Raw genomic sequence first — 26,426 nt, 5'->3', positions numbered from 1 at the left:
CACCAACAACATTTGCTTGAAATTTCCTTTTTGAGAGCATGATTGATTTTATTCTAGTTCAACTGGTACTGATAGTGATCATTCAAAGAAATTCTGTATATTGTCATTCTCAGCATTTAACAGGGTGTGCCAACCCCAGTAATCAATGAAATGGGTTCTTCCAAATCAGGATTTTAACTCTGAAGTATGTATACATTTGATGAAACTATTGCAACACTTTCCTTATTGGGTACTTCAGTTTTGCTTGTAGAAGAGCTGATATTTGGTGTGGTATGCATCATATTTAATCATATCTTTGCTGTCTTCACCTACTTATCCAATTTCCTTGCCCTGAGAGTTGATATGAACTAATGAGTTTAACCTCAAAATACCATTGTCTGTTGAAATTAAACAGCTGTGTAATTCTCTTTAATTTTTTTTCAAAGTTGCTATTGATCATTCATATGTTTTCCAAACCAATCCTTTTTTTCCTAATTTCTACTCTTCCATACACAGTCATCATCAAGTCACTGAACGTGGTACAATAACTCAGTGCTACCAACCTAGAGTGGCCACAGTTATATTCTGTTGCGGGGTGTCGATGGTTGAACCCAGGACTCCAGATGGCCGAGCTGAAGTCAGGACCCACCACCCGTATTTCGTCAGGAGGTCGAGTAAGTTCAGTAGTGTCAAGCAGCAGTGCAGAGTGATACAGCAGTATTCGGAAGTATTCTTTTATTCACATAATTAACAGTACTACGATGGGTGCAGCATAGTGTTGACGTTTCGCCCGCAGCACTGTTCCACGAGTCCAGCCGGCTCAGCAACTCCTGGCATGCTGACGCCACTGCTCCGTCATCAAGGCCGCTCAGCTGGGAGTCACCCCAGGTCACTGCTCGCCGAGGTGACGCGTCTTGCGCAGCGTAGCTGCCCGCGATTCTGTTGACTTTTACAGTCCCTAGTCCCTGTTGCCCTCCACCCCATTTGGCCTGCTCTGTCCGACCATGGAACGAAGGTGGATGTAATGGTCATCCGTGGCCCTCGGGCCGCCGCTGCTCCCAGGACAGGACCGAACTCGAACCCGCGCTCACGTGGATGCTGTGCCGCAACTTGCTGCTAGTGGTGCTTGCTGGATGGCAACACCCGGCACTGCTCCAGCACTGCTGCGCCTCCCGCAGCGTACACCTCGCCCGGACCCCGGTACGCCTGGTGTGAAGCAACCATGGCCCGTCCTGGACATGCTGCAGACCGCTATCACTGCCCTGCTTCAGGCAGACCATGCAATCTCCAAGTACCTGGCTGCCGTTCCGTCCTGCCCTGGTGTTGTGTCCTCGGAGGCTGAATATAGCCCGAACGAGTACATGGAAACAAAGTACAGGTTACACAGAATATTAACAACATCGCTGCCAGACTGGCCCCTCTAAGCGTAGACCAGCACAGGTCCGACCCCTCTCTCGTCTGACCTGGCACACCCCCTCAAGCTAAAAGTGGCTGACTATTTGTACTGCTTTTCCCCTTGCTTCTGACGTAGTGTCAGAGAGAGACAGAAACTATGGCAGGCGTAAATTCCCATACATCAGCCACTTACACATTGCTTCTCCCGGCTCTGGCCTACTGCCTCGCCTCATACATCACAATAACTTAAAGCAACGCTGCAGTTCCCTGTCTCGCTGTTGCTTCATTCCAAACAAATCATATGTGCAATATGCTGCTGCAGCTCCGTGCCATGTTTACTCTGCCTGGCCTGCTCCCTGCCAATTATTACCACACATTGCCAGCAGCCCCAGACTTCGTCACCCAACTGCGCCTTTACTGAATTTTTAACAAAATTCCCCTTTTCTATGACTAAGACTAATACTAGTGCAGCAGTTCTCATAAAGTGATTCAGAGGAACCTAAATTCAATTGGTTGGTCAGAAGATTTAAATCCTTTCTGTGTGGGTAACAAGTAAATAGCGTTACTGTTGCATTATGTCATTTGATCTTTTCAGTATTTTATTTCTGTTTTTGTTACTATCAGGTTCACAGTTGCCATGATCAGCTCAACACTACACTTAAATCCATTCTGTCAATGGATTCTATGAGTGAGGTGCAGCTTCGAGTTGTTCTTTCATTGCTAAGGAAGCTCTTGTCAATGTGGGAAGCATGCAATAATCCATTACTCCTGTTGTGGGAATACTTCCAACGTAGACTCAATTCAACTTTCTATGTGCCAGGATCTTCTCCAGAGACAATGGCTGTTGTGAGGTCAGTTGAAAGCAACATTTCAAGAAGGTGGAAAGGTATCATTTTCTGCTATTGACTATTAAATAACTGAAGGATTTTTCACTTACGTGACATATTTTTTAAGATTTCATCATCAGTAGAAAGTTTTGTGGCAACATTGAAGTTTTCCACTGATAATAAAACAGTTAAATTAAAACAAATGACAGTTGAAAAAAAATAGCTATTTCAAAAGCATGTATACTAAAATGTTTGCATTGAATTCCCCACTAGTTTTTTTGTCCTTTTTTAATAGCACTTTGAAAAAAATATTTATTGTGTACTTTTTTTTCTACCATCATTTTATCATTAGTCATTTCCTTCCCCAATAGATTTACATTTTTATCTTTGTGTTGACAAATGTCAAAATTTGAAGACAGTTGAGAGAAAAGAAAGGATTATAAATGATTTACAGATTTGAATTCTGTTTTAAAGTCCATGTGCATTACGGCCCTTTTCCTAAACAAGTTGGTAAAGACATACAGGTAAGTAAAGTAAAAGAGAGTACACTATAACTACAAGTAAGCAATATATATTAAAATTTACTTGATGGAATTTCCCACTAAAACAATCTATAAGTATTTAGAACTCAAAAATTTTCCGTTTGGTGTACCAGTTAATAGCTATTAATTATGTTGTAAGGGATGTCTTCAATTGTTCCATTTAGTGTGCAATATGGAATTCATTAGAGTTATTTCTATATGAAATCTAAAAATGAAAGCCAAAAATAAAAGCTCACAATATGTTACTGAATAAAAAAACTCAGTGATTATGACACTCAACTCATAGTTTAGATTAGTTAGGCTTAGATTGTCATACATTTCTATAGATTTTCTGCACCACTTCACACAAATTCTGAAACAATTTCTTCAAAGTGGTAGTGACATGGTTCCTGTACCATTCTTATCTATGTCAAGCTTTTGCTCCATCTCTGCTGGCCTCTACAATGACGAAACTGTAAACTTCCTTTCTTTCATCCTTAGGTTGCTTGGAATGTCTGCTTTTACCCAAATCAAAATTACACTAACCTTGGGAGCAATGTAAAAAGGTGTACAACTTTGAACATGGCTGGTGTTTGCAGCAACCGTATACACAAATTTGAAAAATATGTAAAAATCTGCCAACCGGTTGCATAGATTTTCTATATACGTTGACCCGGTTTCGTCACCTCTAAGGGTGACTTCATCAGAAGGTAAGGTGATTACATGAAGAACGTATCGTCAAAGATGTACAGTGATATAAGAGCTGAGTTGCTCAAGTCATACATTAAAATATAAGACATAATGTTCTTCAAAAAGTCAAACATTAAAACATAAGTAACACCGGTGTGGTGTGAGGAGACTGACTTCTATATATATTTCTATAGAAAATCTATGCAACTGGTTGGCAGATTTTTACATATTTTTCAATGTAAAAAGGAATCAGAATCAAGCTTTTAAGCTCCTACATTTCTCCCATAAATGCAAAGGAAAAAAGAAAAACCAGGTAGTGAAAACAATGGTACAAAGGCTGAATACGTGACCAAAAAACATACACAAATTTTTGACTAAGCAGAGTTATAAAAACACAGACTGTAAGAACATGTTGCAATAAAATGTTGGGTTCGTATTCCATTCACCTTGATGTTGTTCCTTGTCTAGCTTCAGGATGTGCTTTCATCATATGTAAATGTCTTTATTAAATATAACAATATTATGAAAATGGTAGTTGTTACTCACCGTATGGTGGAGATGATGAGTTGCAGATGGGCGCAACAAAAAGTGTGTCAGAAAATAAGCTTACGGCCAACAAGCCCTTTGTCAAAAACACACACACACACACACACACACACACACACACACACACACACCTGCAAATGCAACTTGCACACACATGACTACAGTCTCTGGCAGCTGATGCCTACTGTAAGTGGCAGCATCAGTGTTTGATGGGAGAGGCAACTGGGGGTGGGGGTAAGGAGGAGGCTGAGGTGGCGAGGGGAAGGAATAGCAGGGAAGGGGTAGGGGACAGTGAAGTACTTCTGGAGAGCGTGCAGGGATGAGGTGGAGAGAGGGTAGGGCAGCTAGGTGCAGTTGGGAGGTTAGGTGGAGGTGGGGAGAGGTGAGTGGGGATAGCAAAAAGATAAGGGAAAGACTGGGTGTATTGGTGGAATAGAGGGCTGTGTAGTGCTGGAATTGGATCACGGAAGGGGCTAGATGACTATCAGAGGTTGAGACCAGGGTGGTTATGAGAACATATGATATATTGCAGGGAGAGTTCCCTCCTGTGCAGTTCATAAAAGCTGATGTTATATAATTAATCTTTCCTTCTCATCTTGTCTGTTAAGTCACCCCTGACCTAGGGTTCTGGATGACTTCCGAACTATACATCCTTTCCTAAACCTCTCCAGTTCCTTTCCCTTCATCCCTCCTCTCCCTTCAACCCTTCTGCCAGAAGAAGGCGCCACTGGCTCCAAATGCTTGCATAAGTAATACTTTTTTTTATATTTGTGTTCTCCTGCCGCTGCTTGATGATTGGATTTGTTATCTATCCAGTTAAATTATAAACATATAATTAGGTATGTGTGACCTAAATTTCTGTTGTTTTGACTTCTACATGATAGGGTGACATTTTCTCTATCAATCAGTTTGTGAGCAAGTGGTGTTCTTGTTAATAAAATTGAAAGTATAAATTACAATTAAAATGAACTTCTATGGGTAACTAGTCACAAAGCAGCAGTACAGTTCGGTAATATTATGTCTGCTATTAAAAGTGTGAATAGTGAACATGAAGAACTGAGTCAAAAAGTTTGTGTTCCATGTATCAATATATAGGGTAAATTGTAATGGTGTGGGTCATTTTACATTCACACCGCAAATTAATTTTTCCTACCCACCAACTTTTATACATTACGATAATAGAAATTCTTTTACAGTTGGTCCCCCCTGCGGGTTCGGGGGTAAGAATAGGCCCGCGGTATTCCTGCCTGTCGTAAGAGGTGACTAAAAGGAGTCTCAAACGTTTCGGCCTTATGTGATGGTCCCCTGTTGGGTTTGACCTCCATATCTCAAAATTTTTCCGAAGAGCGAGCCGATTGGGGAAGGGCGCCTTACTTGGTGCATTGTGTCCATCTTGCATTGAGAACTTGCGCCAGCTTATTCGTCGTTGCGTTGCAGTCCTGCCCGCTCTACATCTCTTGGGCATGGATATGCTCCTGCGTGCACTTTCTGCCGAGCAATGTGCAGGCCACTTTCTGCACTGACTGCGACCATGGACCACGTGTCACCTAACATCCAGCACGGTAGCCAGTCCCTTGTGGTGGGGCCGCCATGTACCCTGTTGGTTGTAGCCCCCTGACAACACAGGGATCGCTCTACTGATGCCTGCGCTGTTATCTCCCCACGTATGCCAAGGAGTAGATGCCCATCTCCCTGGGGCATCGGGACTCCCGGCAATGGCCATCCTGCCAGGTGGCCTTTGCTGTGGCTGGGTGGCGCCCGTGGGGAGGGCCCTTGGTCGGAGTAGGTGGCATCAGGGTGGATGACACGCAATGAAGCGTGGCACATCTTCTCTTGCTGGTGGCCATCCACCAGCAGTCTCTAAGCGTTCGAGGGCCCATTTTAAAGGTAACGTTTATGACCCCAAATCGTTCTTCTCCCTCGCCACACCATGGGAGGAACAAAAGGCATTGAATGAAAGTGAGACGTATTCGCCCAGGTATCTTGTCTGTACCAGAGCTGATGGGGAATCCTTTACATCCATGAAACCTCAGTTCTTTGTAGAGCATTTAGAGGACAAGTTTGGGGAGGTGGAGGGCTTGTTGAAAATGCGGTCCGGATCGGTGTCGATAAAAACGGCATCTTCTGCCCAATCACAAGCCTTGCTCGTTTGTAATAAGCTGGGGGATGTCTCCGTTACTATCATGCCCCATAAAAGTTTGAATATGGTCCAGGGCATTATCTTCCACAGGTATCTCCTTTTACAGTCTGATGACGAGCTGCGCACCAACTTGGAGCGACGAGGTGTCCATTTCGTTCGGCGCGTCCACCGGGGTCCGAGGGATCATCAAATTGCCACTTGGCCTACGAGGGTGACACATTACCTGAGAAGGTCAAGGTGATGGTGTACCGTTGTGATGTCAAGCCATATATCCCTCCCCCGATGCGGTGCTTCAAGTGTTGGAAGTTCGGCCATATGTCTTCACGCTGTGCTTCCGGCCTCGTATGCCGTGATTGTGGTCGACCCTCCCATCCTGATACTCCCTGTGCCCCGCCTCCCATCTGTATGAACTGTGGAGAGCACCATCCGCCTTGCTAGCCGGACTGTCCGATTCTGCAGAAGGAACGGAAAATCATGGAAATCAAGACCCTGGACCGACTGACGTACACTGAGGCGAAGTGCAAATATGATCGGCTTCATCCAGTGCGTATGACATCTTCTTATGCCGCAACTGTCACTCCTGCTACAGTTCCATCAGCTCCAGTCAGCTCACAGAGTCGAAGGACCACACCTGCCCCCTTGATGGTGGGGGACACTGAACTCCCTGTTGCTCGTGCTCCATCTACTTCAGGAGCAACACCCCCCCCCCCCCCCCCTCCCAACCATCGGGGACGTCAGTTCCCCCTTCCCAGCCGGAGAAGCATAAGACTTCTTCGACTCCTCTCGCCAGGAAGGGGTCCCTTGGGGACCTCCCTCCGCAAGTTCCGACCGGTACAAAAGCCGACAGTCGCAAGTGGCAAACAACCACCGGTCCCTGGTCGTAGAGACACACGGTGGTCGTCTGTCCCTGAGACTGACCCAGTGAAGCCCTCCCAGCCTGACCCACCAAAGGCACAGCGAGAGAAACAGAAGAAGAAGAAAGTTCCCAAGGCTAACGACATTGCGGTGGCACCCATCCCACCGCTTCCTACAAGCTCTGCATCTGAGGACGAGGTGGATATTCTGGTGTCCGCTGAGGACCTTGATCTCGCCGGTCCCTCCGATGCCATGGAAAGCACTAGCACAGGTGCTCAATCGGAGGCAGCAGGTGACCCAGCGGCGTAATCTGCCTTCCCAGTCCCGTCACGCCTTTCTCAGCCATGGACAATACCATCCTCCAGTGGAACTGCAGCGGTTTCTTCCACCATCTAGCTGAGCTCCACCAACTTATCAGCCTTCACCCTTTCTTCTGCATTGCTCTTCAGGAAACTTGGTTTCCAGCAATGCGAACCCCCACCCTCCATGGCTATTGGGGTTATTATAAGAACTGGGCAGCTTATGAAAGGGTGTCTGGTGACTTCTGCATCTATGTCCTTAACTCTCTTCACAGCGAGTCTGTCCCTCTCCAAACAGCTTTGGAGGCTGTCGCTGTTCGGGTGTGGACGCCACAGGCTGTTACCGTTTGCAGTCTTTACCTTCCACCGGATGGTGATGTCACGCAGCATGTCCTGGCTGCGCTGATAGCCCAATTGCCGCCACCTTTCTTGTTACTGGGCGACTTCAACGCCCATAACCCTCTGTGGGGTGGGTCAGTGGCGACAGGTCGAGGCGCCACCATTGAGCATTTATTGGCACAGCTCGATCTTTCACTTTTAAATGATGGTTCCTTCACACACTTCAGTGTGGCGCATGGCACGTACGCCGCCATCGACCTTTCGATCTGTAGCCCTCGCCTCTTACCGTCTGTCCAATGGAGTGTGCATGACGACTTGTGTGGCAGTGACCACTTTCCGATCCTTCTGTCACTGCCACAATGTCACTCTTCTGGGCGCCCCAGCAGATGGGCTATGAATAAGGCTGACTGGGACTTGTTCTCCTCCATTGCCGCTATTGAGCCTCTCTCTAATGACGACATTGATGCGGTGGTTCACTCGGTCACCACCAGCATCGTTACTGCCGCAGAATCTGCCATTCCCCGTTCTTCTGGGTCCCCTCGGCAGCGGACTGTGCCTTGGTGGTCGCCTGAGATCGCTGAGGCTATTAAAGATTGCCGGCGGGCGCTACAGCATCACAAGCGCCATCCCTGCATTGACCACCTCATCACCTTCAAACGGCTGCGTACGCGTGCCCGCCGCCTTATCCGCCAAAGCAAGCAGGAGTGCTGGGAGCGGTATGTGTCCACCATTGGCCTCCATGTCTCTCCATCCCAGGTCTGGGCCAAGATCCGACGCCTCTATGGCTATCGGACCCCTGTCAGCGTCCCTGTGCTCTCACTGAATGGAGCAGTTTGTACAGACTCCGACGCAATTGCCAATAGCTTGGCAGAGCATTTTGCTCTTAGTTCCGCTTCTTCCAATTACCCACTGGCCTTCTGCTCCATTAAAGAGCGGATGGAATGTCGGAGCCTTTCTTTTCGCACCCACCTTTCTGAATCGTACAATGCTCCATTCAGTGAGTGGGAATTTCACAGTGCGCTTGCCGCTTGCCCTGATACCGCTCCCGGGCCAGATCGCATCCACTGTCAGATGCTGAAACACCTTTCAGTGGACTGCAAGCGACGCCTTCTCGACCTTTACAACCGTCTCTGGATCGAGGGTGAGTTTCCATCGCAATGGCGGGAAAGCATTGTCATCCCCGTTTTGAAACCGGGCAAGAGCTCTTTGGAGGTGGACAGCTACCGCCCCATTAGCCTCACCAACGTTCTTTGCAAGCTTCTCGAACGGATGGTGACCCGGTGCTTGAATTGGGTACTGGAGTCTCGGGGCCTTCTGGCTCCATCTCAGGGTGGGTTCCGTAAAGGCCACTCTGCCGCCGACAATCTGGTGAGCCTGGAGTCGGCCATCCATACTGCCTTTGCCCATCGTCAGCATCTGGTCGCTGTCTTTTTCGACATGCGGAAGGCGTACGATACGACATGGCGTTATCACATCCTTTCTACGCTTCATGGATGGGGTCTTCGGGGCCCTCTGCCGATCTTTATCCGCAATTTTCTGTCGTATCGTACCTTCCGCGTGCAAGTCGTGGCCTCTCATAGTTCCTCCCGAGTCCAGGAGAACGGGGTACCACAGGGATCTGTCCTCAGTGTCTGCCTGTTTTTACTGCAATAAACGGGCTCGCTGCGGTGGTGGGAAATTCTGTTTCCGCTTCCCTGTATGCTGACGACTTCTGCCTTTACTATAGCTCTACTGGCATTGCAGCTGTTGAACGTCAGCTACTGGGCGCTATCCGCAAGGCGCAGTCTTGGGCTGTAGCTCATGGGTTCCAGTTTTCGGTAGCCAAGACCTGCGTTATGCATTTCTGCCGGTGACGTACTGTCCACCCGGAGCCGTGGATTTATCTTGACGGTGAACTTCTTTCAGTGGTGGAATCACACAGGTTTTTGGGGGTGGTTTTCGATGCCCGGTTGACTTGGCTGCCTCATATCCGGCAGCTTAAACAGGCGTGTTGGCGGCATCTAAACGCTCTGAGATGCTTGAGCCACACCCGCTGGGGCGCCGACCGATCTACCCTGTTACGGCTCTACCAGGCGTTAATCCAGTCCCGTCTGGATTATGGGAGCCTGGCTTATGGCTCAGCACCCCCACCTGCGTTGCGGGTGCTGGACCCAATCCTCCATAGCGGGATACGCCTTGCCACTGGTGCTTTCCGGACCAGCCCAGTGGACAGCATTCTTGTGGAGGCGGGTGTCCCTCCACTGCGATTACGCCGCCAACGTTTGCTGGCTTCTTATGCTGCCCATGTTTTCAGCTTGCCCGGGCATCCTAACTATCGGCTACTATTCCCACAGTCGCACGTCCATCTTCCAGAACGCAGGCCCAGGGCTGGATATACGATCGCAGTCTGCATCTGAGAGCTTCTCTCCAGGCTTGGGGCTTTACCTCTTCCGCCTCCTTTCCGGGCACCTCTGCATACACCCCCGTGGTGTGTGCCTCGCCCTCGCCTTCAGCTGGAATTGGCACTGGGCCCGAAGGACTCAGTCCCTCCGGAGGCTTTCCGCCGCCGCTTGCTTTCCATCCTCGCAACGTATCAGGGCTCTGGCATTGTTTACACTGACAGTTCAATGGTTGCTGGTCGTGTCGGTTATGCGCTAACTCTAGGTGACCATTCTGAACAACGTTCCTTGCCGGCTGGCTGCAGTGTTTACACTGCTGAGCTGGTCGCTATCTTTCGTGCCCTAGAGTACATCCGCTCCTGCTCAGGTGAGTCCTTCGTTATCTGTAGCGATTCCCTGAGCGGTTTACGAGCTCTCGACCAGTGTTTCCCTCGTTCTCGTCTGGTGATGGCTATCCATGAGTCCCTGCATACTCTTGCCCGTTGCGGCCGCTCTGTGGTCTTCGTGTGGACCCCAGGCCATGTTGGGATACCCGGCAATGAGAATGTTGACCGCGTGGCGAAAGAGGCCACCAGTACACCATCTCTGGTCATTGGCCTGCCGGAGACAGATTTGGTGCATTCCTATGCAGCAAAAATCTCGACCTTTGGGACACTGAATGGCGCGCCCTGCCTTCATGAAATAAACTTCGGGCCATCAAGGAGCCTACCGGTGTGTGGCGCTCCTCCTTGCGGGTCTCTCGCAAGGAGTCTGTTGTCCTCTGCCGGCTGCGCATTGGGCACACATGGATGACGCACGGCCACCTATTGCGACGTGAGGACCCACCTTTATGTCGCTGCGGCTCCGTTTTGACAGTGGTCCACATTTTATTGGACTGTCCACTTTTGGCTGTGCTCAGGCAGTCGTTCGCACTGCCTGACACGCTCCCTGCCCTTTTAACAGATTACTCTGCTACGGCTGACTTAGTTTTACGTTTTATTCGGGCAGGGGGCTTTTATCATTTAATCGGAGTGTTTCTGTTTTATTTTATTGTTTTGTGTTGATTCTGGCCTTTGACCTTCTATTTTAAACTGATTTTTTAATGTGTTTCTAAGTGGTTGGCTTTTCCCTTTTTATTTCTATGGTCGGCCAACCATCGTCACACTCTGTGTGATTTTAGTTCATTTTGTCTGGTCTTTGTCTCAGTTTCTCTTGTTCTGTGTCGTCTGTGATCTATTTTGTTAATCGTTTTTATTCTCTGTGGGTGTTTTTAGTATTTGGAAAAAGGGACCGATGACCGTAGCAGTCTGGTCCCTTTAATCCCCACAAACCAGCCAACCAACCTTTACAGTTGGTGACTGTCATAGCACTCAGAACACTGCAAGAATCCAATTTTGCAGTTTTGGACAAAGGCATAGCAGAGGTTCCTTGCCATTTCCTGTTTATTTTCTCTTAGAAAATCAAATATATATGTGTGTAATTTTGTGATGGGTAATATTATGGTGATGTTATTGTGAATGAGTTTCAAATCAAAGGATGGAATAAGGTGCAACTACGACAACAAATTGATGGCCACTTTCAATAGCAATAAATATGTTGATGGCTCTAAGTATTATTAATGTCACTGAATAATATAGCCCAAGACCAGACTCAAAGTAAAGTTAGTATATTAAATACATGGGTTAGCTTACCAAGAAGCTAAATGCTTGACTTAGCTTACCAAGAAGGGGTTTGTCTATAATAAATCCTAGTTTGGAGGGCAACAAAGAGATTAATGAAGGTTTTGGATTGTTCTGCATGTAGATAGAAGCATCTAGGAATTAACAACTGGAGCAATATTAGCTATTTGAATCCATGATAGTGTCATGCAATTAAAGATTATTAAGACTGTTAATAGTTTGGAGAAAATTGATACTTTGCGGCCATTACCTGCATTCACTTTCCATAATCGATTTCTATCTTTCCTATTGATGTCTGCACTTTACTGTCTATTTTGCATATTTGCGTCCACCTTCTATTATCCTTTTTTCAGACTGTATCGTATCCTCCACATGTTTATTCATGTAATATAATTGTGTTTTTTGTTAATATTGGTCTTGGACATAGAGTTTTGCTGCTTTACCTATCAATCTTCGATTTCTGCTTTTCTTACGAATCAAGAAACCTCGAATTTGGACACAGTGGTTGCTACAACACTGGAATGAATGCATAGTGCACTTTTAGACATTTTGGCTGCATTTATTTTATGATATTGTATATTTTAAACTGAAATACATTAATAGAGTACCAATTGTACTGTGCAACTCAACATTTGTTCCACTTACAGCAAAACTGGTCAAGGACTATTGGAACAGGTTCGAAAACTATTGGGTAGGGGAGCAACACGTACACTTGCAGCTCCAGTTGTAGAAAATAGCTGGTGTCTGTTTTTGTCTGTATTGGGGAACCACTTACAACAGTCTCCAGAACTGTGGCCACAGGTGCGTGGCCGTATCTACTCAAAGCTGTCACCAGCGAAACTGCAGTCTCTTACAGAGACTGGCCTTTACCATTTTGGGTGTCTGTTTATGACATTAGCCATTGCAACACCTAACCTACAGGAAGTGGTGAGTAATCCTTAGTGCTGTACATTGTTACTACATCATTAGTATACACAGAATTAATGCACACATTTTAACTACATAAATTACAATGATTTAGAGCAAGAAGCTTCTAGATCTTCTGAAGTTACTGAATATGGAGAAGTTGGAGGTGCAGAGACATCTGACTGTGTGGAAGATACAACTGGCTTTGATACAGCTACATGTTGAGCAAGGTAATTATGCTGTCATAAACACATAACCCAGACAAACTATTTATATTATGTCATTTGTCTAACTTGATGTAATTTATTTATATAAGACTTTGAATGAATAAGGGGGGAAAGCAGTGAAAATGTTACACTGATAACAAAAACATACACAAAACATTTTTTTGGAAGTGAGAATGATATAGAAAGGAGTAGACAATCTCTCAGCTTTCTCACTGTATTGTGACGTAGCACATCACTTTCAGTTTCTATCTACTTAGGATGGACTCCTCTTTTATATGCATGTCTTGATTAGTCTAGCTGTTTCCTTGCCATCATTCAGTTTTTTCCCTTAGTATGCCACAGATATGTAAAATTTTATCTTCGAAGTGATTTATCATTTATCTCTCATTCCTCTCATAAAAATTAACAAGCATTCTGTGAATATTCACAGTAGTTGTGAGACAGGAAGTTATTAACATACTACAGTACTTGGATTTTTTCCACTTTTATGGCTTGGTCGATCCAAGTTGTTTTGCTGTAATTCTCATAGAAACAAAATATAAAGAGCAGCAACAAATTAAAATAAATGCAGAGGAACATCTCACTGCAAATGCTTCATCCTGACTGGATCACACACAGAACTCGTGTGCAGCTCCAGGTTAAGAGAAGTGAAACAGGGACATTATTAACTTCTGTTGTAATCTGTGTGTCTGTAAATTCAGTTGAAATATTGATGTTTTAATTTGCCTTTGTCTCCTTTAATCACTCATCTTTCCTTTGTGGACAATACTAGAGGAAAAAAATCAGCACACATTTTTTATCAATCTGATATGTTTAAAACATCATAATATATTATGTCAACCCTTCATTTATGAGTTTGTCACGGAGAGAGTTTGTTTTAAGTCAAAATTCTACTGTACTTGCCATTATTAGGGAAAACAGGAATCAGCTTTTGAGGTAACAAACATTACCATTTGTGATGTGAGGTATAGTAATTTCACTAGTGACTATTAAAATTGCAACACCAGAAAGAATGACAATAGTGAAATTTTTCTTATTGTGTTGTAAAAGGTGTAGTAGAATGACTCTTCTGTCTTCCTTTTCCTTGTGCCTTTGTCTTAACAGTTTTGCAGGGTCGGCATGGTTATGGTCAGATTCGACAGGGTTAATTTAAGGGTGGCAAGATGCCCTTCCTGTCACCACCCCATTATGCCAATGATGATGAGGATGATGAAGTGATGAGGACAACACAAACACCCAGTTCCAGGGCAGAGAAAATCCCCAACCTGGCCGGGAATCGAACCCGGGACCCCGTGATCCAGAGGCAGCAAAGCTAGCCATGAGACCACAAGCTACGGACTTGTGGTAGAATGAATAAATGAATACATTATTATATGAATATAATAGAGGGAAACATTCCACGTGGGAAAAATATGTCTAAAAACAAAGATGATGTGACTTTACCAAACGAAAGTGCTGGCAGGTCGATAGACACACAAACAAATGCAAACATACACACAAAATTCAAGCTTTTGCAACAAATGGTTGCTTCATCAGGAAAGAGGGAAGGAGAGGGAAAGACGAAAGGATGTGGGTTTTAAGGGAGAGGGTAAGGAGTCATTCCAATCCCAGGAGCGGAAAGACTTACCTTAGGGGGAAAAAGGGACAAGTATACACTCGCGCACACACACACATATCCGTCCGCATATACACAGACACAAGCAGACATTTGTAAAGGCAGAGATGTCAGTCGAGGCGGAACTACAGAGGCAAAGATGATGTTGAAAGACAGGTGAGGTATGAGCTGCGGCAAATTGAAATTAGCGGAGATTGAGGCCTGGCGGATAATGAGAAGAGAGGATATACTGAAGGGCAAGTTCCCATCTCCGGAGTTCTGACTGGTTGGTGTTAGTGGGAAGTATCCAGATAACCCGGACGGTGTAGCACTGTGCCAAGATGTGCTGACCGTGCACCAAGGCATGTTTAGCCACAGGGTGATCCTCATTACCAACAAACACTGTCTGCCTGTGTCCATTCATGCGAATGGACAGTTTGTTACTGGTCATTCCCACATAGAAAGCTTCACAGTGTAGGCAGGTCAGTTGGTAAATCACGTGGGTGCTTTCACACGTGGCTCTGCCTTTGATCGTGTACACCTTCCGGGTTACAGGACTGGAGTAGGTGGTGGTGGGAGGGTGCAAAAACGGGGACGGTTACAAGGGTAGGAGCCAGAGGGTAGGGAAGGTGGTTTGGGGATTTCATAGGGATGAACTAAGAGGTTACGAAGGTTAGGTGGACGGCAGAAAGACACTCTTGGTGGAGTGGGGAGGATTTCATGAAGGATGGATCTCATTTCAGGGCAGGATTTGAGGAAGTCGTATCCCTGCTGGAGAGCCACATTCAGAGTCTGATCCAGTCCCGGAAAGTATCCTGTCACAAGTAGGGCACTTTTGGGGTTCTTCTGTGGGGGGTTCTGGGTTTGAGGAGATGAGGAAGTGGCTCTGGCTATTTGCTTCTGTACCAGGTTGGGAGGGTAGTTGCGGGATGCGAAAGCTTTTTTCAGGTTGTTGGTGTAATGGTTCAGGGATTCCAGACTGGAGCAGATTCGTTTGCCACAAAGACCTAGGCTGTAGGGAAGGGACCGTTTGATGTGGAATGGGTGGCAGCTGTCGTAATGGAGATACTGTTGCTTGTTGGTGGGTTTGATGTGGATGGACGTGTGAAGCTGGCCATTGGACAGGTGGAGGTCAATGCCAAGGAAAGTGGCATGGGGTTTAGAGTAGGACCAGATGAATCTGATGGAACCAAAGGAGTTGAGGTTGGAGAGGAAACTCTGGAGTTCTTCTTCGCTGTGAGTCCAGATCATAAAAATGTCATCAATAAATCTGTACCAAACTTTGGGTTGGCAGGCCTGGGTAACCAAGAAGGCTTCCTCTAAGTGACCCATAAGTAGGTTGGCATACGAGGGGCCATCCTGGTACCCATGGCTGTTCCCTTTAATTGTTGGTATGTCTGGCTAGTTCTAATAACTTTCGCTTTTTTTCCATTTTTGTTTTTCCCACATCACTTCTCTTTTTTAGCCACTTCCCACAGGTTTTAACGTCATTATTTCTTCGTCAGACAACTGTTAGTCTCATTTTCCCAATCTGTCACCACAAAACCATTCCTTTTAATACATGTACACGCAGTTTTTTCGAAATTTTCCCGAATTGCTCCACCCTTTAACATTTTTTGCCAGCAACACAACCACCTAACCTTTCTGTACATCGTTGTCTACCAACCCAAGTTCATCACAGGAACAACATAGCCCAGCTATAACCAACACTTTTTCGCCTTTTTTTCACACCAGATCTACAGTTGCTTTCCAGTTCACATTTATCTCTCCCCATATATTTTTATTTTCATTTTCATTTCAGCCTCATGTTACACTTTCCACCTTCTAATACCATGTCACCCTCACAACATCCCCACAACGACCCCATTAAGTTTTATTTACATTCCCTCCGCAAACATGCCTTCGCCCTAGCCAGATTACACTCCCATATTTTATTTTCTCAGACTTGTCTGACATTTGGCATTACCCCCAAAGTTCCCATCTCTGGGCGCAACCCTTCTTTCCATCAGTCCCTATACCAGTTCCAAACTGAACAATCCATTGCCCTCACCCACCTAATCCTTCACCTACACATCAACTCAGCCAATGAACACACCCGTCAACTCCTATCCTTAATAAAAGTCCTCAATCTTTCCTCTCCCACATCCACACCGGCTGTTCAGAGCATCCTCCTACAGGCCAACTGCAAATTAGAACAGCATGCCACCCTCCACCTCAAAAAACTATCCAATCTCCTGGTTTCCCACCTCCGGAAAGGCAACTCACTCACCCTTCACAACCTTTCCAGCAAACCTCAACCTCCTCTCATTGCACACAGACCCAGTCTCTCCCATCTGCTCAATCTCCCACTTCCAGCTCCACTCCCCCCAAAACCTTAAAATTCCAATCAACACATTCTGGAACCACAACACCCTAATTCAGTAGTTAACCTTTCCTCCAAACCTCTCTCCCAATCCAAAACCTCTGTCCTATCCAAAGGCCTCACCTTCAGCCCCACTCCCAGATTCAACCAAACAGCCCTCGTCAAAGATTTACTGTCCTACACCCATACTCTGTGCTGGAAATATCACTTTGCCATGAAGAAAAATGATCCTAATCCTACTCCTAATGACCCAACTCCCCAAGACACTATCCAAATTGAACCCTGCCTGAAACAGTTCCGTCCTCTGTCACAGCGGGACCCACCTCCTCTTCCTCAAAATCACCCTCTCCAAACTTTCCAGGAATTTCTGACTTCCAGCCTTGCCTCTCAATCCTTCTTAAAAAACCTTAATCCTACTCCCAACATCACCACAGCTGAAGCCCAGGCTATCCGTGATCTGAAGGCTGACCGATCCATCGTCATTCTTCCGGCGAACAAGGATTCCACGACTGTGGTACTTGATAGTCGGGAGTATGTGGCTGTGGGACTGCGTCAGCTTTCAGACAACACTACATACAAAGTTTGCCAAGGTAATCCCATTCCTGATGACCAGGCGGAGCTTCAAGGAATCCTCAGAACCTTAGGCCCCCTACAAAACCTTTCACCTGACTCCATCAACCTCCTGACCCCACCAACACCCCGATCCCCTACCTTCTACCTTCTTCCTAAAATTCACAAACCCAATCATCCCGGCCGTCCCATTGTATCTGGTTACCAAGCCCCCACAGAACGTATCTCTGCCTATGTAGATCAACACCTTCAACCCATTACATGCAGTCTCCCATCCTTCATCAAAGACACCAACCACTTTCTCAAACGCCTGGAATCCTTACCCAGTCTGTTACCCCCACAAACCATCCTTGTAACCATTGATACCACTTCCTTATACACAAATATTCCGCACGTCCAGGGCCTTGCTGCGATGGAGCAGTACCTTTCACGCCGATCACCTGCCACCCTACCTAAAACCTCTTTCCTCATTACCTTAGCCAGCTTCATCCTGACCCACAACTTCTTCACTTTCGAAGGCCAGACATACCAACAATTAAAGGGAACAGCCATGGGTATCAGGATGGCCCCCTTGTAGGCCAACTTATTTATGGGTCGCTTCGAGGAAGCCTTCTTGGTTACCCAGGCCTGCCAACCAAAGTTTGGTACAGATTTATTGATGACATTTTCATGATCTGGACTCACAGTGAAGAAGAACTCCAGAATTTCCTCTCCAACCTCAACTCCTTTGGTTCCATCAGATTCACCTGGTCCTACTCCAAATCCCATGCCACTTTCCTTGACGTTGACCTCCACCTGTCCAATGGCCAGCTTCACACGTCTGTCCACATCAAACCCACCAACAAGCAACAGTACCTCCATTATGACAGCTGCCACCCATTCCACATAACGGTCCCTTCCCTACAGCCTAGGTCTTCGTGGCAAACGAATCTGCTCCAGTCCGGAATCCCTGAACCATTACACCAACAACCTGAAAAAAGCTTTCGCATCCTGCAACTACCCTCCCGACCTGGTACAGAAACAAATAACCAGAGCCACTTCCTCATCTCCTCAAACCCAGAACCCCCCACAGAAGAACCCCAAAAGTGCCCTACTTGTGACAGGATACTTTCCGGGACTGGATCAGACTCTGAATGTGGCTCTCCAGCAGGGATACGACTTCCTCAAATCCTGCCCTGAAATGAGATCCATCCTTCATGAAATCCTCCCCACTCCACCAAGAGTGTCTTTCTGCCGTCCACCTAACCTTCATAACCTCTTAGTTCATCCCTATGAAATCCCCAAACCACCTTCCCTACCCTCTGGCTCCTACCCTTGTAACTGCCCCCAGAGTAAAACATGTCCCATGCACCCTCCCACCACCACCTACTCCAGTCCTGTAACCCGGAAGGTGTACACGATCAAAGGCAGAGCCACGTGTGAAAGCACCCACGTGATTTACCAACTGACCTGCCTACACTGTGAAGCTTTCTATGTGGGAATGACCAGCAACAAACTGTCCATTCGCATGAATGGACACAGGCAGACTGTGTCTGTTGGTAATGAGGATCACTCTGTGGCTAAACATGCCTTGGTGCACGGCCAGCACATCTTGGCACAGTGCTACACTGTCCGGGTTATCTGGATACTTCCCACTAACACCAACCAGTCAGAACTCCGGAGATGGGAACTTGCCCTTCAGTATATCCTCTCTTCTCGTTATCCGCCAGGCCTCAATCTCCGCTAATTTCAATTTGCCGCCGCTCATACCTCACCTGTCTATCAACACCATATTTGCCTCTGTAGTTCCGCCTCGACTGACATATCTGCCCAAACTCTTTGCCTTTACAAATGTCTGCTTGTGTCTGTGTATATGTGGATGGATATGTGTGTGTGTGCGCGAGTGTATACCTGTCCTTTTTCCCCCTAAGGTAAGTCTTTCTGCTCCTGGGATTGGAATGACTCCTTACCCTCTCCCTTAAAACCCACATCCTTTCGTCTTTCCCTCCCCTTCCCTCTTTCCTGATGAAGCAACTGTTTGTTGCGAAAGCATGAATTTTGTGTGTATGTTTGTGTGTCTATCGACCTGCCAGCACTTTCGTTTGGTAAGTCACATCATCTTTGTTTTTTGAATACATTATTAAATTCATACGTGATTTTGTAGAGGGGACAGGGGGATGGCAGTTGTGGTAGCAACAGCCCGACTTGGCATAAAGTCAAACTGAGCTTGGATGACAGGTGAAGGTATGTCATTCCATGTTGCTTCAGTTCTGTGTCAGAACATTTCAATTGTAATGACTGGTGAGTGACGATGGACTGTCTCTTGGCAATCCATGATCACATATTTTCAATGGGTGAGAGATCAGTAGAATGGAATGGTCAGAGCAACAGTCGCACATAGGGTATCGGGGTAATTCTGGACAGAACAGGCATAATGTAGTTTTGCATTATCTTGCTGAGAGATACCATCACAATGACCCCAGAGCTGAGACAGAGCCACCAGCCTTAATACCTCGTAAATATATCAGCTGCTGTCCAGACTAATGGCTATGCGAACTAAAGATGATGATATGCACCTTCACACCAAGTTTTCGCCCCAGGTGATGATGACAAATGTTACCTGGCTAATTTGTTCTTTTTGCAGCTTCCACATTGGTAAACTGTAAGTTGAAAAGGACTCCTATGAAAAGATGATGTAGTGCCACTCCTAAGCCCAGTATTGTTGATGGGCACATCACTATCGCCACACCTCTCTTTGCTGGCTCGTCAAGGGAAGCTGCATCAATAGTCATTGCGCTAACCGTCTGTAGTGTTCCATATCTCATCACATGGTCTGTGTGTAACATGGCTGTACCTTCCTGTACAGGCCACATAGCTTCTGTTGGTAACGCAAAATTCCAACAGCCTATTGCAGATGCTGCCCTAGATGTCTACATCTACATCTACACATCTACATATATACTCCGCTAGCCACCAAGCAGTGTGTGGCGGAGGGCACAATTCGTGCCAAAGTCATATTTCCCCCCTTCTGTTCCACTTGCAGATCGCGCGAGGGAAAAATGACTGTCTGAACGCCTCAGTACGAGCTCTTATTTCCATTATCTTTGAATGGTGATCATTGCGCGGTTTGAAAGTTGGTGGTAATAATATATATTCTACATCCTCGGTGAAGATTGGATTTCAGAATTTAGTGAGCAGCCCCTTCTGTTTAGCGCACCATCTATCTGCAAGTGCGTCCCACTTCAAACTTTCTGTGAGATTTGTAATGCTCTCGCGTTGGCTAAATGTACGTCACGAATCTTGCCGCTCTTCTTTGGACCGTCTCAATCTCTTGAATCAGACCCACCTGGTAAGGGGCCCATACAGACAAACAATACTCCAAGACTGGACGAACTAACGTATTATAAGCTATTTCCTTTGTTGAAGGACTGCATCGCTTCAGGATTCTACCAATAAACCGCAGTCTAAGAGTTCCCCTTACCCGTTACTTGTGTAATCTGATCATTCCATTTGAGATCATTTCGAATAGTCACACCCAGATACTTGACGGACGTTACCGTTTCCAAAGACTGGGCATTTATTTTGTACTCGTACATTAATGGGGGTTTTCGTCTTGTTATATGCAGTAGGTTACACTTACTAATATTGAGAGATAACTGTCAGTCATTACACCACGCGTTTATTTTCTGCAAATCCTCATTTATTTGTTCACAATCAGTTGTGTATCGGTAATTTCCCTTGCACCCAGTAACTATTTTATTGATGTCAAGGTTTACCTGAAGGTTTTGCAAATGCAAGTCAACACCGATGCTGCCGTGATCTTACTCAACTTGCAAACAATGTACATGGACTTGGACTCTTCCCCCCTTAGCACCAGTGTCACGCACATTAGTCACCTACACTAAACAAAGCATTCTGATATTAGGTAGTTTCTTGGCCCCAGTCACATATAAATCTGTGGTTCATCTGCTGACTTTTTTGTAGTGAACAATGCACGCACCGAAAATTTGTATGGTTTGGATGCCTTTAACCTTTTCGGGTTTACTATTTCCAATGAAGCTAATCTCATCTCTGATCAAGTGCCTTACACACAACTTGACTCTTTATGATATGAGTATCAGCCCTGTTTTCTGCTGGTTTGAATTGTGCCAGTAAGTTCAAAGCCTATGTTACGATGAAACCTTTGGCCAGACCATGTTTCTTTCGGCCTTTCCCAGTGCCAATGGTGTTCTGTGATCAAGCTAAGGTGTAGTTCAACCACCTCACGGCCTCTGGGGCCATCCAACCGATCACATCCAGCGAATGGGTTGCACCCTTAGTCATTGTCAAGAAGCCGTCGGGACAGTTACGCCTTTGCAGCAATTTCAACGTTTCTGTCAATGCTCAGTCTATCATTGACATATATCCCTTGCCATGCCTTGACGAAATTTTTGCTAAACTCGCTGAAGGTCAGTATTTTCCAAGATTGACCTCTCCTTTGCATATTGGCAGCTTCCCATTAATTCTGATTCTCAATGGCTCGTGGTCATTAACACGTCTTTTGTCTTGTATCAATACTTGCAGTTGCCATTTGGCGTGGCCAGACCCCTGGCGATTTTTCAATGATTTCTTGAACAACTCATAAGGTCCGCACCTGACAGTGCAAACTATCTTGATGATATTGTGTTCTCCAGCTCTTCCACCACTGAACATCTCAACAAGTTATATATGTTCTTTTCAGTGTTACAGGGCGCTGTGTTCAAACGAAATTTGGAAAAGTGCGGCTTCTTTCTGCCTTCTATTGTTTAACTTGCGTTCTGTCTTGGGTGCAGGTGTCATACCCCTTCATCACAATGTCTGTCATTCTGGCTCCTTCACACCATATGTTAGTCAAGGATCTCCAGGTTTTTTTAGGTAAGATTGCTTATTATCATCAGTTTTTGCTGGGGGCGGTGTTGGTTGTACAACCATTACATGCCTTGCTGCGTAAGGGGACGTCTTTTCGCTGTTTGCAGGTGTGTGAAACAGTGTTTTCCAAACTGAAGTCTAAGTTACGATCTGCACATTGCCTCATAACCTACCAACAAGGTCAACATTTAATGTTAGCAACGGATGCATCCCAGCACGGGCTGGGGGCAGTGTTAGCTCATAAACATTCTGATGGCTCCTAGTGGCCTATTGCATACACATCAAAGACACTTAATTTGGCTCAGACTAGATATTTACAAATAAAAAAATGCCACCTGCAACACCCTCAGGATTCACCACGTTCCATCTGCAGCCAATGATGAGGCTGAAAAGTTAGAACATACAAAATGAAACGTAAAAAGTATGTGTCTGGGTTCCCGTCTGACATTGCCTTGGATCAGTTTCTGTTTTCCTATTGGTCATACCATTCAGCGACAACACTCCTTCTGAACTGCTCCATGGGAATCAACCCTGGTCTCTCCTGCATCTCTTGCGGCCCTGTCAGAGACACCAACCCGTGCAGCCATCGTCACTTTCCAGCCTGGGGTACCTATCTGGGCACAAGGGTTTGGTGGTCACCCAAAAATGGATTCCAGCTGTCATCTCCCAATGCCCGTACAGAGGGGCACCTCAGTGCTTGTCATTACGACCAGTTGAACATGCACATGGACAACCGGACAACCTCGGCCAGGACACTGACAATGCCATGTCAATCTGCGTTGTTCGATGGATCAGCTGTTGTAGATGGGTCCCTGCCACAACATACTGGGGATACCCCATCGCTGTTGGACGAAACTTGGGCGCAGCTTCTCTAATACCGCTACCAGTACCAATGCACCTGTTGTCCATACCAGAGCCATTTCCTCACCCTCAGCTGCCAACTGCGGGGGCACCAACACCACCACCACCACCACCACCAGGTCTGGACCTGATGTGGATATGGAGCCGATGTCACTCATCCTACCGTATGGGTTGACAGGAGAAGACAGACTGTGACACTGCGTGCGCCCCAAGTACTTCCAGTCATACACCCCATTATCAGTACATCATCCCAGCCAGAGCCTTGCAAAGGAAGACGGCATGGGCATCTTGCGAATCTGAGCTGTTCCCCAAGGGAAGAGGAATGAAGTAATGTACGCACACTTGAAATCCATGTGCATTAGTGATGCATTGTAATCCGCAAGAATGTGCTGTGAAAGAGCAATACTACGAACACCTTATCTTATTGTGTTCAGTTTATGTTATGGTGATTGGTGTACATGCCACAGTCTAATAAACTTGTACTAACATTCATGGTTGTGTTGTGTGTCCAAATTACAACTACTTTCTCTACAGGTTGTAGGTAGGTGGCACATAGATAATTATTTCATCCATAAAGGATGGAATAATGAGGCCTATGATTGATAATTAAATACATATAAAACAACTTTCTTTGTCAGTCACTTGTTTATCATACTTCTGTGTGCTTTTTTCATCTTCACCATCTTGTAGAAATAGTTCTTGGGTGGAACATTGGATATCATCATGAAGTTCCCACCAAGTTCATTGGCACAATTCTGTCCTTTTCATACCAGTGCAAGCAGAAAATGCACAGGTGTGAAGGTGCCAATAGCAAAGATTTCCTGATCGGTAGTGGGGAAATATAGCAATGCTACTTGTCAAACAATGAACCAAGAGCTTCAGCGCATGTGCAAGGGCTCTTGTTCTTACTGTGTACTGTTGTTGGCCACCCAAGCACCCACTGTTGGAAATCACATGCTGTTATATGCATCCATGGCCATCTTTGCTGTGGTCATCCAAATATCCATATTGTCACCGAAACCCCCCCCCCCCTCCCCCACACACACACACATATGAATTTGACAATTCGCTGAAACTATTTGCCTGTAGAAGATATCCTGGTTTGCTCACCCCTAGATCTGGGGCTGGAATCCATTGCCAGCCACGTTAAAATCACATTGACTGCTAAGGCGAACAACTATTGGTTATAAAAGATTTGATGACAACATAGATATTCAGATGACAATGGCAAGGATGGCCAGATTTGAGCACAGATGCATGAATCGACATGTGGCTCCCAACAGAGGGCGCTGGGGTGGCCAATGGCAGTGTACAGCATGAACAACAGCCTTTGCACTTTTGCATACATGCCAAAGCTCTTGGTTTATCATCTGGATGGTGATGTAGCTGCCTTTCCCATTACCAATCAAGAAATCTTCACTGTTAGCCACTGAATTCAGTAAGTTCACACCTGTACATTTTCTGTTTAGGCTGGCATAAGTAGGAGGCTTCACTTACAGCTTAGCAGCTTGTTTGTCGTATGTGAAGATGTCTGTCAGCTGCACATGTTGTGAGAATTGCACAATGACATCTAACATCTAGCCTGAGATCCAGTTCTACAACTATTCTGTTGTGAAAGCTTTAAGTAACACATCAACATCTTCAGATGGAGATATTCATAAAAGAGCAGATAAACACACTATTGAGTTATACACTGTTGAGTTACGGTATAAGCGCAGCACAGATGTGTGGGGTGCATGCACACACACACACACACACACACACACACACACACACAGACACACACACTCTGCAGTGAGTTATGGTATAAGCACAGCACAGATGTGTGGGGTGCATGCACGCGCGCGCACACACACACACACACACACACACACACACACACACACACACACACACACACACACACAGTGCACCTCTGCAGCCAGAATGAAGCTAAAAATGTTGTTTATTTTGCAGGAGAAGATGTTGGAAGCATTGCAGTTCCTCTCATGAGTGATGTTTCAACAGTATGCAAATCAAAAAGTACTGATTCTGTACTCCTTATGAGAACATTTGTTGAAGGACTACAAGATATTATTAATGCAAGTGCAAACTTGGAACTATCACAGGAGAAACTATTAGGTAATGTTGCTACATTGTTTTCTAAAGTAGTGGCTGATTAAATATATGTAATATGCAACCTCAAAGATGTTCAAATTTCAATTAGGAAGTACCAGAACAATGAAAATGCAAATACATGACAATAAATTAACATTGAGCTTGGTCAATGGCAGAAATAATTCATATTGATTATTCGATCCCTACTTCCCTTCATTGCTGCTGACAGTCATTGCTTCATTTATTGGTGTTTATGTTCCATTTGTTTGTCTAAATTTTGTGTAAGGTTACTGCTTTTTCCTGAATTCTTTGCATACAGAAATTACAAAGGCCAAAAAAATTTTCCTTTTTCTCTGTAATTTGCATGAAAATATGAATTTTTGACTAAATTGATTGTGTTGATCATGAATCTGAAACCTATTTCTCTACAAAATACAGATTTTTATGCCACATCATCATCAAACTCTGTACCCTATGAGATCAGAAAACAATTACAGGGGATATAGTTGAAGCATAGTAAGAAAATGATTAAAAAGTAATGTGAGAGACATATAAATTAGAAAAAACAAATACCAGGTGGAGGTATTATTTCCATTTACATTTTCCTGTGACTGAGTGCTTGATGTCCTTCCTTTAGTGTATCACTTCACCTTCACATGTGATAGACCAGAAGTAGCCACACATTATGTTTATTCCCCAAAAACCTGGATAACGATGTTGCAGACATTGAAGTTCCTGATGGAACCATTCAGCATGTTCCTCTGATGCGGTAGCCAGATTGTGCTGAAAATTGTCTTGGTGTAACATTAAAAAATGTAGTTTTGGGGAGACCTTGCATTCTGACTGTTTAAATGGCTGCAACATATCGTCCACTATTTTCTTGTAATCAGTTTCTTTAGTCTGGGCGGGGAAATGATACACTGGATTTGTTAAGGATTTTTTTTTTTTAACTTCTCTGATCTTATTGTTTTGCTTCCATCATTGTGATTTTAAAGTGTTCATCAGACATCAACTTACACATATCTGGTCCAACAAATATCTCTTCTTCCAGCTTTGCAGGTAGTAGATTTGGGAACTGACTCAGGGTGTATACGAACCGGTACAACTGGGAGTTCCGGGAATTTTTTCATCCAGGTGAAAACCAGGAAAAACCCGGTAATTTTTTAGAATTCTGGGAATTTTTCATTGTTTTAGTTTTCTGTTAAATTTTAGTTTTTATAATTTTGACTGGTAAGAACCAATACTCTAACAAAGGATATTACTGTATCCAGCTACTGCAGAATAATAATTCAACAATAAAACATAAACAAGAGAAA

General features: G+C 45.3%; 1 protein-coding gene across 2 annotated transcripts in view; it reads left to right on the top strand.

Annotated features, from left to right (window-relative positions):
- Positions 1–26,426, top strand: part of LOC126100596 (protein MMS22-like) — a 152,720-nt gene that overhangs the window by 66,412 nt on the left and 59,882 nt on the right. For both annotated transcript variants that reach the window (XM_049911223.1, XM_049911224.1), the window contains 4 exons: positions 1,999–2,225; positions 12,275–12,554; positions 12,649–12,763; positions 24,970–25,134. In XM_049911223.1, coding sequence (XP_049767180.1) covers positions 1,999–2,225; positions 12,275–12,554; positions 12,649–12,763; positions 24,970–25,134 — 787 coding nt within the window. The remainder of the gene's footprint in view (positions 1–1,998; positions 2,226–12,274; positions 12,555–12,648; positions 12,764–24,969; positions 25,135–26,426) is intronic.

This window comes from Schistocerca cancellata, chromosome 9 (assembly GCF_023864275.1).
Source record: "Schistocerca cancellata isolate TAMUIC-IGC-003103 chromosome 9, iqSchCanc2.1, whole genome shotgun sequence".
NCBI classification, from domain to species: domain Eukaryota; kingdom Metazoa; phylum Arthropoda; class Insecta; order Orthoptera; family Acrididae; genus Schistocerca; species Schistocerca cancellata.
Note: the sequence above shows the minus strand (reverse complement) of the source record. Positions and strands in the feature narration are given on the sequence as shown.